We start from the raw sequence: 20,141 nt of genomic DNA, 5'->3' as shown, positions 1-20,141 counted from the left end.
CGTTATTGAGGTCTGTAGATGGATCTTTTCAATGTCCCGAGAGATTCATCAAAGATGGGGTAACTCATATTGCATGTCTTCCTCTACTCATATTATTTTAAAATGGCCTAAAAAGTTGATGACTAAAGTGATTTATCTTACTATAATAAGAAAAAGGTAGAGTTTTGGTTTTATCCTGAAATTTTTCATTTTATTATTTAAGGGAATTAGACAGACTCTAGAAAAAATTCCATTATTCTACTCTCAAAGCATATGTTACATTGGGAAAAGGTGTTATAAGAAGGAATTAGTTCTTCAGTTTTGCTATCACAAGTAATCAACAAATGTCGAGTTACAGAAAGAGAGCATTAATATGTTTTATTTAATAGAAAAGCAAAATTTATAATATGTTGTAACTTGTAATAGAGAAGTGAGCCTTGTTTTCTCCCTTGCTTGTTCCTCCCCATCTCAAAGTTAGTACTTACTCCTAGAGGGAACCATACAACTGTCTTGGATGCCCCTAAACTGAGAAGCAATGAGCTCACTAGTTCAATGTTTTATGATATGCAACCTGCAGCAGCAAAAAAAAAAAGTAAATTGATGTGCATATAAACCTGCTACTCAAAATAAATCAGACTGGCATTGGCAATGTAGGCTGGTTCGAAGAATATTTTTCTGGAAATAGGTTAGTCCAGGGTCAAAGCTTTCAAATCTGCCTCTAGTTTGGATTGAGCTTTGGATTAGTTATATAAATATATTTTATAAACTTGGATTAGTTATATGTGTCTTCTTTATTGTGTATACTTTATAAATCATCAACATTTACATACAATTGTGTGATAGGTTTGGCAAATATTTTTTCAAATATAAGATCTATACAGGGTAGAATTGACCTTGGTAATTTACAGGCTAGGTTTGGTAGCACAGACCTACACCATAGAATTCCTGAATAGCAATGTTGCAAATAGGCTTACTACACTCATTGCTTATGCAAGCTAGCATATCCAACAGGAGCCCCTTATTGTGGATTAGATTATGGCTATTAGAAGTTTCTCCTAGATATGGGATAGTAATATTGAAAAGGCATATTGACAGAAAAGAATTTTCAGTGAAGTACATACAGATGTTGAAGTCTTGAGAAGCTCTCTTATTGCCATTGTTGCATAGCAAGAAGCTGGGAGGGTAAAGCTTAACTTAAGAGCCATCTGGGGTTCCTGAGATTCAACTCTTGGCAAGACATCTTCTTGCTCACCCTCCACCTCATTATCATCTGTTTCAGTTTTCATGTCATTTTCAAGAATCTCTGATTGTTTTGTGCAATCAACCAGATTGTTTTTGTCATTTCCATTGGCGAGATCCTCTTCTCTGGCCTTCTTCACAGGTTTAGACTTGGCAATTTTCTCTAAATCTGTCTCTACTAATGGAATATTACCATCAGTATATGAGAGTAATTCCCTGTGATAACAGAAAAGAAAGACATTTGGTGAACAATATTATCTAAACATAATTATACATAATTTTCCTTTTAGAAAGGAAAAGGACATACCATTCGAAGTCAAGTGGCTTTTGAAAAACCCGCCTATAACTTCCAGTTATACTGGTTAATGAGAATTCCCTAAGAAAATCACCCACATGAGGAACTTATGATTACAATAACAAAACAAGTGAGAGAGAGAGATGATGGGAAGGAGGGTGATTCACTATGAATTCAAGGAAAGTTTTTGGTGACATACTTTACACTATGTACACTCTCCAACAAGCTGATTGCATCCTGATCAATAAAGTAAATCAGAAAAAGGATATCTAAAGACCAAATGTATTGTATAATAATAAAGGAATAGAAAAAAGGTAAAAATGAGCTATAAATTCAAGCCATGTCGCTTATTGCCCTAAATTGGACATGATGATAGTTACACAGCAACTGAACCAACTACCAGTTGGGATTCTTTTTTTTTTGGGGGGGGCTGAATAAAAGGGGAGGGGGAGACCAACCGCGACTACATTAACTGGCGTGACCATAGCAGCTCCTCTATCCACTGAGGAACCAATGACTAAGGGGCCTAGACAGGGTGAAAGACCATGGTCGCTCTCTTATAGGTGAGTTGAGGCATAGCCTAACCTCAGCCCCACCCACAGCACCAAGAGTTTCAGGTGGTGGGAGGCAAGTGTCAAGCATTCAGATGCTATGTTATTTTATAACACTATGGGACATATTGTCATTACATAAATCTATGCGCATAATTTAATGTGGAATCACCTACGAATCTACAACACAATGCTCCTTAGCAATTGTCTACTTAACCTTGATCTAATTTATGAGAAATGTCCCAGCAATATACATGAACCATCCAAGACAAACATGCTTGTCACTCCTCAGAATGTCATGTCCCAAATACTTCCTCAGTGTACATTGTTAAATCCAGTTTTTTCCTTATTGGTTACACACACTTCCCAAAAGACTTTTGAACTATGACCTCACCTTCCACCCATTTTTATGGACAGAGGAAATGCCATTTGAGCCAGAGCTCATTGGCAATATATGGCTTATTTTCAGAAATAAGTTTTAATTCCAGCAGCAATTTTTTGTATAAGCCCAACATTACTATCTTATCAGATAATGTCAGATCCGGCCAAACTATTCTCTTTTTCTTTTTTTTTTTTAACTGAAAAGTTATACACACCAAATGGGTTTTGAACATATGACCTCATCCTCCGCTCACACTTGTGAGAGAAAGTGCCATTTGAGACAAAGCTCATTGATGTCATATCCTGCCAAAATGATGAAAGATCAAATAGACCTGATAGATTAATTTCAAGCCCATCCTAGTTAGCCTTGAATATATTCTTTTCAAGTTGGCTTGGCTGAGCTAGGCATTTATTACATTCTACACCAGATAAGCATGTTAATTACTCTATCCTAGAGGTACCAGACCACACACATCAATTACTCAATGTGTTTTAGATTTTTTTTTTTTTTGGATAAGTATCATAAAAATATTATTAATAATAAAAAAAGTGCCAAGCCGAGTACATTGGGGATGTATCATGGGGGCACAAATCAGAAACCAAAAGTACAACGATCAAGAAACATAGGAAAAGAAGAACAAGAAAAATGAGAAAAAACCACACTCCATTCAAAGAGAGTGTGCAAGAAAAAAAACTTAATCTCTAGTAAAGAACTTTCACAACCCTCAAAGCTTATAGCATTCATTTCACGCCAAATGCACCAAATCAAGCAATGAGGCACTAATCTCCAAACATCTATGTGACGATGTCACGCAAACTTTCTTTGCCAAGCCTCAAACAACTCAAGAACAGTATGAGGCATAACCCAGTGAATGCCAAACAAGCAAAAGACCAAAGACCACAACTCCCAAGCTATAAGGCAATGAAGCAGAAGATGATCCACCGACTCCCCACGTCTCTTACACATATAGCACATCCAGCACTAGCACACGTCTTTTATGAAGGTTGTCTGTTGTTAAGATTTTACCTAAGGAAGCAGACCAAGAGAAGAAAGCTACCCTTGGAGGAACATTCAATTGCCATATCATTCTCCATGGGAAGGATACAAGAGTAGGAGGGTAGAAGGAGCTATAATATCCTCAAACCTCAAAACCTCTATTCCTTATAGGCTTCGAACAAACCTTATTTGGGCCAAACCTCCGCACTGTCGAAGAATAGACCAACCCTATAAACCAATCAAAGGTTTCTTGTTCCCAATCTTGTGGTGGACGACGAAATTGCGCATTCCAGTGAAACCTCCCAGAAGACCAATCCATAACTTCAGCCACCGAGGAATCCTTTGACATACTAAGACAATAAAGCTCCGGAAAGGCCTCTTGGAAAGTACACTCCCCGCACCACACATGTTTCCAACATTTCACTCTAGTATCATCCCCCACATCATATACAAGGAGTTTAGATAAGTTCAACCAGCCACTTCTAATGTATCTCCACAGACTGACCCCATAAGGACTTGTCACCTTTTTCATACACCAACCACCCCAAATATTTCCATATTTTGCCTCTATAACCCTCCTCCATAAAGCATCAGTCCCCATGCCATACCCCCACAACCATTTTCCTAGCAAGACAGAATTAAAACTTCCCAAACGTCTTATACCTAACCCCCCAACCTGCAAAGGCTTACAAACCTTGGCCCATTTAACTAGATGTAATTTAGGTTCTCCACCAATTCCACTCCACTCAATGTGTTTTAGATTATATAATTTACTTATGTCAATACGACCAGGCTTGGCAGCATGTTTATCTACCAGAATACAGAATGCCCAACAGTGTTTCATTTCAGAGGCAAACTTAACTAATTCCCGTAATATGCAAGTAATATGTTCAACATAACAGCCCAGCTCCTCAAATATGATTATTCATGAGCCACGAAAATATGGTAAAATTGGACACAATAAAAATATATTATAAGGAAAACATCAGTAAGATATAGCTCACCTTCTTTGCCAAATCATGGAAGACATTGGCAATATCATTAGATGGATATATTACCCTTGAACTACCAACAACCAACACACAGTCAGATAAGAAAGAAATCTTTAAATGATCTGAATAGTATCAAACAGGTGAGAAAATGTAAGCCTTCCCTTACCCAGGCATTGGGAGGACAACATCATCAATTGTATAATTTCCAGTATGGATATCTTCTGCAGTTACAACCTGTCAGACATGTAGTAACAAAGCTCCCTTAAAATCCTCACTGTATCTAAACCAGATAAATATTTACATGTGACTAAATGCATATACGATGGCATAATTACCATAACAACATTCACATTTGGCTTCCACGAGTCAAGGTCATTCAGAACATAGATTGTTACCATATATAACACAGTAACAGGAATTTGGAATCCACATCCTACAGGTAGAATAGCAGAGGTAAACTTATTTATAGCTTACATAGATCTGGGTAACTAGAAGTTACAATGTCGTAGGATAATCTTAAGAATAAAAGCATAACCTCTTTTTTTCACACACAACTTTAGGTTCTAGAAGAGTTTTTATTACATTCATACTGCCCTTCTGAAGGGAAAATTAAAGGGAAATGGAAGAAAGTTGCAAGATTAGGAGTGTACTGAAATGCCAGTATGTGGCCCCCAATCCACAAATGCAATTCACTCTGATTGTGGTGAATTGCAGTAGCTAGAAATAAGGCTAAAAATGAATGTCTCTACTATGGAATTTTCCAAATCTAACATATACTTTATAAACAACATGTCACAAAAATTTTCAATCTCGAAAGCATTCCAATTGGACCTTATAAAATCAGATTATGATGGATCAAATAGGAAGACTTAACTTAAAGTCCGCAAGCCTATTCATCATGTTCCCAATAGATCATGTCATTCCATCACAAAATAAAGAATCTAAAACCAACATTTGATGGACGATAAAATAATCATACAATCAGTATTTTTTATAAGTAATATGTTAAATTACCAACCATCCCAAAAGCTTAAGCTATTAGGAAATGATAAATTTAATCACATAATTCAAACAATTCCTCTCACATGTGGGCTCAAACACTCTTCTAATAAGTAATTCCCAACACGTGAGATTCTAAATAGGAGGTAGAGTAGAGAAGACACAGATCGAATTCAGGTCCTCTTGCTTTGATACTATGTTAAATTACCGATTGTCCCAAAAGCTTAAGCTATTGGAAAATGGTACTAGACTTTTGTATTAGAAGACTAGAAAGATATTAGACTGAAAACCCAAGAATTTGCTAAAGAGGGGGCCTATACATAGATGTTGACAAGACAGGGAATGAAATTGTATTTGTATTGAAAAATTTGTTAAAGAGGTAGTTGGAAAATCTAAAGCATGTGGGGTATCGACTAAGGAGAATTGGTGGTGGAAAGAGGGGGCTCAGGCAAAACTTAGATTAGAGAGAGAAAGAGAGAGAGGGAGGGAGGGAGAGAAGCCTAACAAGATGTGCTATAGAGACAGTGTCACTAACGAAAATTGTAAAAAGGTGAAGAGGGAAGCAAAAAAGACAATCTGAGACGCTAGAGTTAAGACGCTAGAGTTAAGGCTTATGATAAGTTAAGTTGGGGTAGGATGGAGAAAAGAAAGAAGATAGGATAAGTGAAATTATGAACATGGACAACAAAATCGCACTAGTCAATGTGAGACAGACACCAAGTATATGTTTAGATTTCTTCTATACAAAATCTCACTTGTCAATGTGGAATTAATTAAGGATGTGGTTTTGATAGAAATTTAATTTCATATAATTCACATCTTAGATGTGACTACATTAAAAATAAACAAATAAATAAATAAATCTCAACCAGAGGAGAAGCCTTTAGATTTTTTTTTTTTTTTTTTTGGGTGTAGAAGCCTTCAGAAAGAACTTAGGTGATCAGATCTCTTCAACATAATATTTTGCAGGACCATGTAAACCATGCAAATTTTGTATAACACTGTACCTTAATATCTCTAGTGTCTAAAAAATAATTTGGATTGTTCAAGTTAAGAAGGCCCATGTAGGATGATGGAAGACACAGGATTACACCAACCTGAAAGAGAGGAAATGGTGCTCTTGGCACACCCTACCTGATAGGTTGGGTTTTAGCAGAAATGCAGGGCCATGTAAAACAAACAATGCATATTTTGTATAAGAATGTACGTTAATATCTCTAGCATCTAAAAGATAATTCCGGATTTTTCAAGTAAAGAAGGCTCATGTAGGATGATAGAAAAAAAAAGATTACACCAACTTGAAAGAGAGGAAATGGTGCTCTTGACACACCCTACAGGATAGGTTGGGTTTTAGCAGCGATAATAATAATGTACAAGTAATAATAATAATAATGTACAAGTAGTAATAAAAAATAAATTTTGAAGGATTATGACACCAAACCTTCACAAGATTATTTCTTTCTTCAGGAAGATCAGTTCCAGAGATTTCATCTAGATGATTAGAATCATCTGCATCATTATAGCTGTCATCTTCACATTCAGGCATCCCTCCTGACACATTTTCAGTATTATCTCCTTTACAATATACCAAGTCTCCCAACACAACTTGGTCAGTACCTGCAACATGTTTGAATAATCTTAAATTGAATAGTGCTAATACAAAAATGTACAGTCAAAATTTTGAAATACTTCCATAATTAAGATGATGATCTGACAACCTAACATTACATAATTGATGCAGTAGATGCATAGAAAGACCCATGAAATTTCTTCGCAGAAAATACAAGCAAAAGCATACCATATTTTTGCACTCTCAGACTAGCTGCATGGTTCCACAAATAGCTTTGGTAACTATGTATATACCTGAAAAATAGGGCAGCAAAACATTGGAAAAGTTGAAAGCCAAAATTAATTTGAAGCTTAATGATTCTCTCACCTCTCTCTTCATTTGTGCACGTGCGTGTGGAGAGAGGGAGAGAGAGAACAGAATAAAAATTTGAATCAAGGATCCTCTCAGTGTTGTTCAGTGATTCAGTCACCACGTAGAAGAGATTAATGCCACAAAGGCTGCATTGAGTTATCTCAGGATAACTGCATCTTTCCGGATAAATTTATTTTTTTCAGATATATTTAAACACTGGTTTCATACATTAGAGAGCAACAGTTTTATTCTATAATAGTACAGATTTCCTAGCAAATTCAATCACATAATACAACAATTAAAAATTTTCCTTCCCTAATAAACATTTAATAATTTTGTTCACAAGAGAATGAATAGATGCCAAAAGGTCTTCTCGACAACTTCCTATTCAAGTGAAAACATTTGCCACTAACTACAAAGGGTTGGGTTTCAGTCACACTAAGGGTCTGTTTGAATAGAACTTATTGCTGAAAACTGAAAACTGAAAATACTGTACAAAAATAATTTTTTAATGTGTAAAAATTACTGTTCATTTCAAAAAGTACTGTTCATTGGCCTAAAATCACTGTTCATGGCCAATGAACAGTGACAGATGCGCGTGGGAAAAAAAAAAAAAAAAAGTTGAACGTGGACGCACGTTTTGCTATCCAAACGCCCTCTAAGTGTAATGTTATACCACTCAAAATGTTTTTATTGGAGGCTAATTTTAACAAATCCACCATTAGATTATATTTCTTCAAATACCCTCCATGCTTGCATAATTTCAAGATAATCAGAAATCAAAACTATGTCATCTATCAAATATTTAAATTTCAAGTTTTTGAATTTTAGAGTTATGAATAAAAGATGGGTTTTTAGATCGAACAGAAAATAACATCTGATTGGTATGAAATGCAACATGCGTATTAAGAATATAAAGAACATGTAGTCTAATGGTGGGATTTGAAAAACTATAACACAATAAAAATTTATCAGGCGGTTTAACATTACTTAAAGTTACACCAAGTGTAACTTAATCCTAACCCAACTACAAAATATTAATTTTTCAAATAAATAGAAGCAAATATTCCATTCCAGTACAAATTTGACATGGCATCAACTTGAAGTCCACCTTCATTCTTTTGGCAACTAAAATATACAAAATCAATGATCATTTTTTCACCAGTAAGAGAACATTAATGCTAGTACTATTATACTGGTGACCTTCATGCAACTTTTGATTTTGTAAATGACACAAAAGCATGAATAAGATTAGATGCAATAATAATATATCTGCCCTTTGATCCACAGATAACAAGTTTGTTAAAATTTCAGAAGAAAAAATTTTCCCCCAAAAGATTTCTTCTGTTTTGATGAGATTACATGAGATGTTAGCCACCACAAGAAACCATGTCAAATGCTTTAAGAAAGAAATTTTTCATTGATCAATGTCCAGAGATTATAAATGTGGATATATGCACCTTCTCATGGGTATACAAGATGTAATTCAGATTAATAATGATGATGTAACAAGATGCTTTTAAAAATATATTCATAAGCAGTCAAACTAGACCATCAAGATATCTACTGGAATAACCACTTACATCATTCTCAATGTCCGAGGTACAGCTTTCAGAGCCTGCAAGTAGTTCCCCGGACATTTCTTCAAGCACTGCAGCTGTATGAGATTAAAATGATGAATATGGAACTTTTGTCAGCACTTTTTTTTTTTTTAAATCTCCCTTCAGAACTATTAAGCAGGATATATGAACGTCACTATAGATGGGGAAACAACCAATATGCATTGCAGGGAACTCCAGAGGTAGGGAAGGAGACAATAATTTAACACATTAAAAAATTTTAAAAAGTAGTACTTTCATCAGGACCTCCAAGAAGCACTCTCTTCAGAACCATCACGCAGAAAAATGAACATCATGACAGATATTGGAAAATGGCCAACAGGCACAGGCATTATAGTGAAAGAAGCAACTACGGAGAAAAAGGATAAGTCACCACAAACAACAATTTATTTGATAAGAAACTTGTTTACAAAAACAATTACAGAAACATTAAACACAGTACGAGCCAAGAAAAAAGGTATACAAGAGCAACCAAAGTTAGAATCTTACTATAGCCCTTTCAGCAACTAAATGTCGAGGTAACTGCTTCAGGGTCCCTTCAATATCATTACTTTCCTTGTAATATTCACGGGCCTTTGCTATCACAGTTCTTTGTAAAGGTTTAAATTAAGAAAAACAGCACAAATTATTTTATACTGAATAGAAAGTGTGTGACAAACCACTTGAGTTAAAAATTGTGAAGTAAATAATAATTTCTCCTCATAAAATAAACAAACAGTACAAGGATATCCCCTTCTCTTGGATCAAGAATCATGCTTACAGCAGCCTTCCACTCTCCTCGGAATAATGCAGCCCCAATAAGATGTGTTGGCACAGAACCGCTTCCAAAACGCTGTGTTCATTTGCATACAGTTCAATAATAGTAACCATTAAACAATTCTGACAATCTGACCCCTATACCATAAGAGTGAGTATTTTGTTCACTTAGGTAATCCAAGTCATGCAGTTCACTCTAAAGTGCTTCAGCACTGACTGACACCAGCAAGAAACATAGAAGGGGTCAATGCCATAAATTTCAGACTTATGTGCATCAATAAAAATAAAATAAAGTGATCTTGTCAACACAAACAGGTCTAATGAGATCAACTACAGAATTTCAACATTATTTAATCATTAACTTGCTTCTCTTCAACTTGGCTTGGAAACTTCTTAAAAGGAGTTAGGTCCATGCCAAAAATATGCTGGAGATGTTACATACTATTGATATATCATTTGGCATGTACCTAACACCCTTAATAAGTCCACGTTAAAAGTTAATTATTTGATTTTGAATTTTTGACAAAATCTATGTTTGGATGAAAAGGAATTGTTTCACATTTAAAGGAAGAATCTACCATACAAGTATAAGGTGCTTAATAAGAGATATTTAGGCTGCATTAACTGGATGATAATGACCAACCATGCAAAATATCCTAGGCCAGAAAATGACATTCTGGGCTTTTGCAAGTGGACAGAACTTTGTTATATATCAAACATAATGGGATTTTATAATAGGTTTAATATCCGACATTTAACTCAAATTCAGTTGGCAGTAATCAAACCAAATTTGTACAGCATAAGAATATATCTTTGCATTCATCACAACAAAATACCAAAAAAAAAAAAAGGCATGTACACAGACATAAAAAGCAACTGATGATTAACAGATTAAGCATGTACTTGTAAACCAAAGTAGTTGATAAACCCAAGCCTTCCCAATGCATCTGCAGATGCTTTGACAGTATCATCAGAATCTGCAACAACTCCTCTGAGAAGAAACAATGAGCAGGGTGAGTGGATAACATTAAGAGTGCAAGTAAGCACATGGATGTTTTAAGAAAGAAATATGAAATATTTATTACTGAAAATAAAACTGGTTTAGTGAACAAGGCAAACACCCTTACCGCAATGTGATTGTAAACCGGTTTCCCATGAGCTGGCCGAGAAGAAGTCCTTCCTTAACATAGCTGGAAAAAAATGCAGCTATAAGACACGTATGCATCACACAACAAAAAGGGCAATAAAAAAAAGAAATAAGAACTCATTGACCTTACCAAAAGTCACCCACTTTGATACCAATCAACCTTTCATTAAGAGCAGCTAATCTACTTGCATGCTGCTTGAAAGCTGTTACCTGGAAACACAAAAAGAGACTACACTAGCACATCCTTCTCCAAATGAAGTACTAATTTAACTACTTAATGACTTCTTTCAGCCACCACTAATGCTTGAACTAAATGGGACATGACCTTGTTCTGTTCACCTAAGTGGGAACCTGGGAGTGGTAGCTTGAATACTTAATCAAATAAATAATAATAATATATGTAGAAGCTATTACTATTATTATGAAAAAGATAAATTCCCATGCACTTGAAATGCAGATTAATCAGAAGCATGATCTTAGGAAAAAGATATGGAAAAGCAACTATTCCCATCATAATGATAGATTCCCACTCAATTGAAATTTAAAATAAATCCCAAGTGTAATTCTTTGGTACCTTGTTATGACAATGAAGAGAAGCTTCAGACTTTTCTCTAGTGTGATCATTGGAAAATTCAATTTGCCAACCTATTTAATCTGTATATCTGATTAATCCGCAAATTTGACCAAGTCAACTTGTAAACCTTGACACAGATAAGCATCAATTAAAATACTTTCATTTTTCACGGTATAAGCTAGGACTTCTAACACGAGGTACTTAAAAATTGAAATTGGGAATTAAAGTTTCTTCATGCTTTCCAAGACCAGGACTTAGAACAGCTAAATTCCCTGATGGATCAACTATATTCTAATCTCCCAACAGGGCAACAGGAGGATAGGTTGATTTGGAAAGTTAAGTGCATGTATATGCATAGACATCTATAGATAAATACATATGTGCATATTTATTGTTAAAGACAACTAAGCGCAAATAAGAATTTTAACAGAACTCCAAAGGAGCAGTTAAATGCAAATCTTGTGGAAGGATCTCAAGGTGTTGGAAGTTATTGAGGATGATCGTGTTCTTTCAGCAGAGGAAAGTATGGAAAAGGATCGAATTCGTGTAGAGCTAGAAAAATCATCCTTGTTGGAAGAAATCTGCTGGAGGCAGAAATCTAGGGCTCTTTTTCTTAAGGAGGGTGACAGGAACACCAAATTTTTTCATCGTATTGCTAATTCTCATAGAAGACACAATACCATCGATAGGCTTATGGTGGATGGAGAGTTATCCACAGATCAAGGGATCATTGAGGGGAGCATTTCTCTTTTCTATAGGCAATTATACTCTGAGAATGAGGTCCACGGCACTCTCTTGGATGAGGTTGTCTTTCCAAGATTTCTAGGGAAGAGGCCAACCGGCTAGACAGACCCTTTATTGAGGATGAAGTTTTTAGAGTGGTCCAAGATTTCAATGGTGATAAAGCGCCTGGTCCGGATGGTTTTACAATGGCATTTTTTCAGTCTTGTTGGGGTTTGATGAAAACAGATATTATGGATGTGGTTCATAAATTTCATGCCCATGCGGTGTTTGAAAAGAGTATCAATGCTACTTTCCTTGCTCTCATTCCCAAGAAAATTGATGCTGGATGTTAAAGACTTTAGGCCTATTAGTTTGGTGGGAGGGTTGTACAAGATCATTGCTAAGGTGTTAGCCAATCGTATGCGAAGGGTGGTTCACAAGATTATTTCAGATCTCGAACGCCTTCTTGAAAGGTCGTCGATTTTGGATTCCGTCCTTATTGCTTCGAGTGTTTAGACAAGGTAGATCGAAGGCAGTGGGTTGGGGTATTGTGCAAGCTGATATCGAGAAAGCTTACGACCATGTGAATTGGGAGTTTCTCTTGTTTTTGTTGCAGCAATGTGGTTTTTCAGACAAGTGGAGAAGGTGGATCAGGTGTTGTATATCAACTGTTAAATTCTCCATTTTGATCAATGGTAGCCCTTCTGACTTTTTGGGAGTTCTAGAGGTCTGGAGCAAGGTGATCCGCTTTCCCCTTTCTCTTTGATCTTGTCATGGAGGCGTTGGGCCGTATGTTGGGTGCTGACGGCGGTAGGACAGCAGTTTCGGGCTTCCTCGGGGGGAATGCAAATGGTTCCTTGTTGACGGTGTCTCATTTGTTGTTTGCGGATGATACTCTTGTTTTCTGCTGATGCGCTCATATAACAGCTTTGCGCGGGATTCTTTCTAGATTTGAGGAGGTGTCAGGGCTAAAAATTAATCTAGGTAAGTCTGAGTTGGTTCCAATTGGAGATGTGCCTAATCTGCATGAGCTAGTGGAGATTTTGGGTTGTAGAGAGTCTGCTCTTCCGCTAAAATATTTAGGTCTTCCGTTGGGTGCTACCTTTAGAGATAAGACGGTTTGGAATCCTATTTTGGAGAAGATGGAGCGAAGGCATGGATGGAAGAGATTGTATTTATCTAAGGGGGGCAAGGTTACCCTTATTAAGAGTACTCTCTCTAGCTTGCCTACTTATTTTCTTTCTCTCCTTCCTATCCCAGTTAAGGTGACTAAGCGGATGGAGGAATTACAAAGAAATTTTCTTTGGAATGGTATTGGTGACGATCATAAACTTCATTTAGTGAATTGGTCTAAGGTCTGTAGGCCAGTGAAGAATGGAGGGCTAGGCATTCGGTGCTTGAGAAGGTTTAATTCTGCCCTTCTAGCCAAATGGTTGTGGCGTTATGGTGAGGAGAATAATGCCCTTTGGAGAAGGGTCATTGGGGCGAAGTATGGGAATGACTCGGGGTGGTTGGTGTACAAAATCGTATGTCCGGGGCTTATGGTGTTTGTTTGTGGAAGTCCATTAGAAGGGGTTGGCTGAATTTTTCCAAGTTCCTTCGGTATGATGTGGGTGATGGTACTCGTGTGAAGTTTTGGGTTGATGTGTGGTGTGGGGATAGTCCTCTTAAGGAGGCGTTTCCAGATTTATACAATATTAGTAGGACAAGGGATGCTTCAGTCTCTGAGGTTATGTGCTATGCAAATGGGAGTATTTTTTGGAACCTACAATTTCGCCGTTTTGTGAATGATCAAGAGTCACACTCTTTGGATTCGTGTATGGCTTTAATCTATTCCACAAAGGTGCGGGGTGTAGGTTCTGACAAGCTTTGTTGGAAGCTAGCCAGCAGCCGTGGTTTTGTGGTGAGTGGGTATTATCACTCCCTTTCCCCTCCCCCCACTGCCACTCCCTTCCCTTGGAAAATGATATGGCAATCGAAGGTTCCCCCCCGGGTTGCTTTTTTTTCTTGGACTGCTGCTCTAAGCAAGATTCTTACTATTGATAATCTTCGGAAAAGGCACTTTGTTGTCCTTGAGTGGTGTTTTATGTGTAAAAGGTGTGGGGAATCTGTTGATCATCTCCTCCTTCACTGTCCTATAGCTTTTGAGATGTGGAGTATGGTCTTTTGCTTGTTTGGTATTTGTTGGGTGATGCCGCAAAGGGTAGTGGATCTATTGGATTGTTGGGCTTGCAATTTCAGGCATCATCACAATATAGTGATTTGGAGGATGGTGCCGCACTGTTTGATGTGGTGTATCTGGCGGGAACGGAATTCTAGAAGTTTTGAGGGTCGCGATCGGTCCATTCTTGAGATTAAGTCTTTTTTCTTTTTTACTCTTCTGGAATGGTGTTTAGTTTTACCATCTTTTTCTTGTCTTTCCCTTCCTATTTTGCTTGATCATTGTAATTTGGTTTCTTAATGTTTTTGCCTCTTTAGTACATTTCCTATGTACGGGGCTGTGTTCTTCTCTAATATATTTTTATCGTTACTTATCAAAAAAAAAAAAAAGGCGCAAGAAGATGGAATGGGAAGAATGAATTACCCTTTGAGTCGTGACTGCGCGCTTATCCTTCATACCCGCAAACCCAAATGACCTCGGCTGTCAAAGAAAAATACCGATAAACTTAGCAGCAAGTTATTTAACAAACATTAATAACAAATTTTACAAATATGAACCATCTCAATTGTTAACTGGTTCTGAAAATTAGAAAAATTAAATTTATCATTCCATCACAAGCATTTGTGAATGTGTGAGTGCATGTGTGCACACATAATCAAAGGTAAAAACAAGTCAGCAAAATACCCAATGAGTAACCATCAGAGCCCACAATTGTGGACAAAAACACAGACACACAGCCAGCCAGGGCATCAAATACTTCTAATCAGCAAAATTAAAGACACAAGTACCCAGTTTTATCTTGCATGTGTGCATGTTTAAGAAATCATTAAACCAACATCTATGCTTAACGATATATACATTTGTATGCAAACAACAAGCGCAGTGATAAAAATTTTACACATTCACCCAGTGGATTTTGAGTCCACAACTCACCCTCTATCCACACTTAGTGAGAACAAAATGCCATTTGAGCTGGGGCTCGTTGGCAAAGATCAGTGATAAAAAAATAAAACAGATAGTGGTTTGCATCATCAAAATGCATCTAATGAAATTACTCTTTACTTAAAGATTTAAAATAATAATAATAATTATTATTATTATTATTTAAAAAAAAAAAAAAAGATAAGTACGTACTCATTTATAAACACAAAAGGCTGGAAAATTCAACAAGTGACCATTGACCAGGATAGTTTCAAATTGAGGTTTCATGCCATAACCTACCTTAATACCTATTCGTATTCGGGAGGAATGTCCCACAAATCATGAGAAAGCAGAGAAAAAGATGGGGAGAGAGATAGAAGAAGAAGCTTTGAATTAACTTCCTTCCACTATCATGATAGTGAGCACCACAAAGCTAAGCAATTTCCAATACAAAAAAAAAATAAAAAAATGACATACCTGGATGCCAAGCATCTTTCCTATCACTCCTAAGGCCTCCTGTGTGTCCTTGTTCTCCTTGTAAAGATGAAACCTGAGCATTTGCATTGACAGAATGTTTTAGTTATTTTTTCAGATGCCACCTAAAACATGTCATGACATGAATAAGCAATGGAGGTCAAAAAGACAAAAAGTGCAAGATTTTTTTATTATTATTGGAAAGTTACACAAGCATCGAGTGGGTCTTGAAGCCAAAACCTCATCCTCCACCCTTGTGCCATTTGAGATAGAGCTCATTGGCAGAAAGTAGAAATCTTTATAGAGTAAGGTAGAAATATTGACCTTCCTAACCAAAAATTTATTTTCATTGCATATAATACAGCTGTATATTTCATCAATTTATCGGTTCAATGATTTTGCTGTGTCAAACCAAAATTAGTTTCTAAACCATGCAGGTTTGTTATTCATGAGTAAGATTTTAAATCTTAAAGAAACATATAAGTGGCATAAATATGATTATGAAGAAACCAAGAAAAAGAAGGAGCTTTGGCTATATTACCTAAGGAACTTCCCATTGTTCTCTGACCAATTTTCTGAACCTCTGCTATCAAAGGGCTTATCACCTCTTTCTTTCCGTTTTTTGGAGTGTCTGCCTTTATTTCTTGGACCTCCAGTATTTAACCTCACACGAATGCATTTTGATGAGGCATCTGGTCCATCAACCACGTCAGTGACAAGGAATTTGAAGTTCTGCTTAAAAAAATTGTGCATTGCCTGGAAGACGCAAAAAAGTACGTGATAAATGATATGCTAACACAGAACTAGGAGAGAAACTTGGAATGTATGCTTACTAGGTGTAGCTTGAAACGGAACCAAACCAACCCCAGGTTTGGCAATCAGTTTTGGAAATTGCTTTGAAAATAAAGTGGCAGGATAACAAAGCAAAGCAAAGAATTGAGATCCAGTCTGTTAAGTTTGTCCTTAGTCTCATTGTTCTGAAGCATATAAACACATTCTTTTCTTCAACTTGATATTAGCCTACATTCAAGTAGACCACCAAGCCCTCGACCCAAAAACAAACCAATGGTAAGGTTGGTTCAGCCTTAGGTAGCTCTATAGTAAACTGCAAACCTAGCAAAATTCATGTGCCAACCTCATGCCTCACGAAAACTAAACAGTTTCTCAGTCTTGACAGCACCACAGCCAACCCAATGTGGACCAGAAGGGTAGATATATAAATGAATAAATTGAAATCAAACTCCAAAACTAACCGTTCGATGAGATTTGTCAGAATCTGGGGAAAGAACAATTGGTGAAATGCCGTCTTCAACACCAGAATTAATTTGATTAATAAAATCTTCCAAATGCTTGGCATCCGAGTCACCAGCTAGAGATCTAAATGATTCAATTTCAGAAGCATAACTTTTAGTATTTGCTGTATCTTCCGTTGTCGTCACAGTTTCCTCACCAATCTGAATGGATCAAAAGATCACTCTATAATAAATATATTCAAAATTATAAAACAAAAAAACCCATAAATCCTAATTACCTCCTCCTGAGGGGCATCCAAGGAAGTTAGATGAGCTACATTTCCTTCTTTATCTACTTCATTCACAATAAAATCGGAATACCTAGATCAAAATTCCAAGAGAAATATATAAATAAAGAAATACATCAATATAACCACAAGACAACACCAATTAATTGTCCTATACATACATGTGTGTGTGTCTGAAATTTCCCTATAAATGAAGTAGAATCAAATAAAATTGCTGATGATACAATGGCAACACATAGAGGATAGCATAAGTTATAAAGAAAAACGACTATGAAAATCACAAATAATTATACAATAATTTGTGTGTGTGTGTGTGTATAAAAATTCTTTCAGAACTAACAAAAGATTTCAAGAAATTTTTGTATACCCACACAGAGAGAACTAAAAACTGAAAATTTTCGCATACACAAATTGAAATTGTAAAAATCACAAGAATTGATACGAATTATTTCAGCAGCAGCAGCAAAAAAAATGGTAAGAAATTTTAAAATTGAATCAATACTAACTCTTTCAGACTGACATAAAATTTGCAATAAATTTTTCACACATACACATTATTATAACAACTAGAAAACTAGCAACTAAATATGAAGTGGCAAAACAAAAAGTACTTATAAAGAAGTTTGAAAAGAACCCATTAACAAGAATTGGATTTTGGTTACAAAGAATAAAGAAAGAGTCCAAATTTAAATGATATTTGAAAATGCCTCTGTTTTTTTTTTTGTGAAGAATAAAACCTTTGTTTGAGAATGCCACGAAAGCCAGGGAGGTTAGAGATGAAGCAGAAGATTCCAACGTTGGATTCGTCAACCTTGGTTGCCATTTGGGTTATGGAGGATTTTGTGGTTGTGGTTGTGGTTGTGATGGGGTAGTAGTTACAGTTGAAGTTAGAGTTGCAGAGGAAGTAGGGTTTTAGTTTTGGTTTCAGAGCAGAGAGTGAATTTAATAAGTACATTTGATTTTCTTATGTTTTAGTTTTGTGTCACTGCCACTTTTGATTTTGGGCGTGTTTTGCTTTTTCTAACGTTTCCCTTCTAAACGCCGCGTTTTGTTTTGTGCCGCTACCAATTGTTCTTCTTCTCTCTTTTTTTTTAAGACTAAATTACTCTTTTTTTCTTCCTTCTAAAAAAAAATATATATATATATATATATATATTTATCCTTAACCAATGCCTTTAGTATATTTTTTTAATAGACTATTTTAGAAAAAATTTTATAAAAGATAAAAAAAAAATTCAAAAAAATCAATTGCTTTTTACTTCTTTTTCATGAAAAAATTTGAAATTTATTTTTGGCAAAAATGCACTTTTGGTCCTAACATTTTGGGTCAATTCCCATTTTAGTCCCAAAATTGATTTCTTTACTAATGTTATCCCTAAAAAATGAAAATTGTTTTTTAAAATGGTCCTTTCCACCAGGCTAGAAACGGAATAATCCTACGTGTCTAATGGAACTCCACCTGTCAAGCCCACTCATTAAAATAATAATATAATAATCCTACGTGGACATCTCAGTCAACCAAAACTCACATGCCACTCACGTGCGTGCCACCTCAGCTCTCCACCTCATCTTCCCGCATCTCAAACCCCTCATGTGACCCCACATGACCCTACTCCTCAACTACCTTAGTCACACCTCAGTCAGCATACACGAAAATCACAAAAATCCCCAAATTGTAGAGAAAACCCTAAAATTCTCACGTTGTCTTCCTCATCCCGATCCCTAAAATCTCTAAATCAAACCCAGTTTGAGTTGAACGAAACCCCTAAACAATGAAATCCCTAAAAAAATCCCCAAATTGCACACTGAAAATTGAAGAAAACAAGGGAGAACGTCATGGGTTGAAGCTTCAATCCAATTTTGCAGCAGTTTCAAGATTTTAGCAGTGGGTTGAAGCTCGAAAAGGTAACTTTAGCTCGAAAATGTCCACTTTATCTCTTTCTCTGTGTATGTATCTCTGTATCTTTGTCACTCTCTCTCTCTCTATCTTTTGCACACACCACATATGTCTCTCTCTAACTTTTTTCACACACTGTCAATATGCCTAGGGACCACTATTTAAGTTTAGGGGTTTCGTTCAACTCAAACTGGGTTTGATTTAGAGATTTTAGGGATTGGGATGAGGAAGACAACGTGGGAATTTTAGGGTTTTCTCTGCAATTTGGGGATTTTTGTGATTTTCGTGTATGCTGACTGGGGTGTGACTGAGGTAGTTGAGGAGTAGGGTCACGTGGGGTCACATGAGGGGTCTGGGACGCGGGAAGATGAGGTGGACAGCTGAGGTGGCACGCATGTGAGTTTTGGCTGACTGAGATGTCCATGTAGGATTATTATATTATTATTTTAATGAGTGGGCTTGACAGGTGGAGGTCCATTAGACACGTAGGATTATTCTGTTTCTAGCCTGACAGAAAAGACCATTTTAAAAACGATTTTCGTTTTTTAGGGATGACATTAGCAAAGAAATCAATTTTGGGACTAAAATTGGAATTGACCAAAAATGTTGGGACCAAAAGTGCACTTTCGCCTTTATCTTCTAAACCAATACCCTTAGAGTATAAGAGATACTTAAAATAATAAAATAGAAAGAAAGAAAAAATGTGTATATTGCTTTTTTGCTTCTTGTTATATTGGTCCTTTGTTGCTATTTTGCACAAAAAATAAATAATAATAATAAGTTTAAGATTTCTCATATCATTTATCAAGTTTGATTATGTTTTCAAAACAATTCTTATATCCATCTTCGTGACTAGTTTTATTGTTCTTTATTGATCCACATATAATGTTTAAGATGCGATTAAAAAATTAATTTAGGTAAATACATTTGCTTATTCGCTCTTGTCTCACCTTTAAGAGTTATTAAATAACTCAA

At 36.1% G+C, this 20,141-nt stretch overlaps 1 protein-coding gene across 2 annotated transcripts; it reads right to left on the bottom strand.

Annotated features, from left to right (window-relative positions):
- Positions 1-251: 251 nt before the first annotated feature.
- LOC142628233 (multisubstrate pseudouridine synthase 7) lies at positions 252-18,241 on the bottom strand. Of its 2 annotated transcripts, none has more exons than XM_075802290.1 (20): positions 18,007-18,241; positions 17,261-17,342; positions 16,983-17,183; positions 16,271-16,485; positions 15,733-15,805; positions 14,758-14,814; positions 11,007-11,086; positions 10,857-10,919; positions 10,633-10,720; positions 9,703-9,805; positions 9,463-9,566; positions 8,938-9,011; positions 7,232-7,296; positions 6,875-7,050; positions 4,601-4,668; positions 4,447-4,507; positions 1,713-1,750; positions 1,526-1,594; positions 1,101-1,434; positions 252-550 (listed from the first exon to the last, which is right to left on the bottom strand). In XM_075802290.1, the coding sequence occupies exons 1-20, from the start codon at positions 18,222-18,224 to the stop codon at positions 524-526; spliced, it is 2,196 nt and encodes a 731-aa protein (XP_075658405.1). In that variant the 5' UTR covers positions 18,225-18,241; the 3' UTR covers positions 252-523. The 2 variants fall into 2 exon arrangements, with proteins under 2 accessions (XP_075658405.1, XP_075658406.1); XM_075802291.1 differs by having other exon boundaries at positions 16,983-17,106; positions 18,007-18,146.
- Positions 18,242-20,141: the final 1,900 nt, after the last annotated feature.

This window comes from Castanea sativa, chromosome 3 (genome assembly GCF_040712315.1).
Source record: "Castanea sativa cultivar Marrone di Chiusa Pesio chromosome 3, ASM4071231v1".
NCBI lineage: Eukaryota > Viridiplantae > Streptophyta > Magnoliopsida > Fagales > Fagaceae > Castanea > Castanea sativa.
This window is presented reverse-complemented; position numbering and strand designations above follow the sequence as displayed.

Coding starts and splice junctions, on each gene's coding strand:
- LOC142628233 (XM_075802290.1), bottom strand. CDS start 18,224: ATGTACTTATTAAATTCACTCTCTGCTCTGAAACCAAAACTAAAACCC. Junction 16,486..16,982: donor CTGACAAATCTCATCGAACG/GTTAGTTTTGGA, acceptor TGCGTCTTCCAG/GCAATGCACAATTTTTTTAA. Junction 551..1,100: donor TTCTCAAGACTTCAACATCT/GTATGTACTTCA, acceptor TTGCTGCTGCAG/GTTGCATATCATAAAACATT.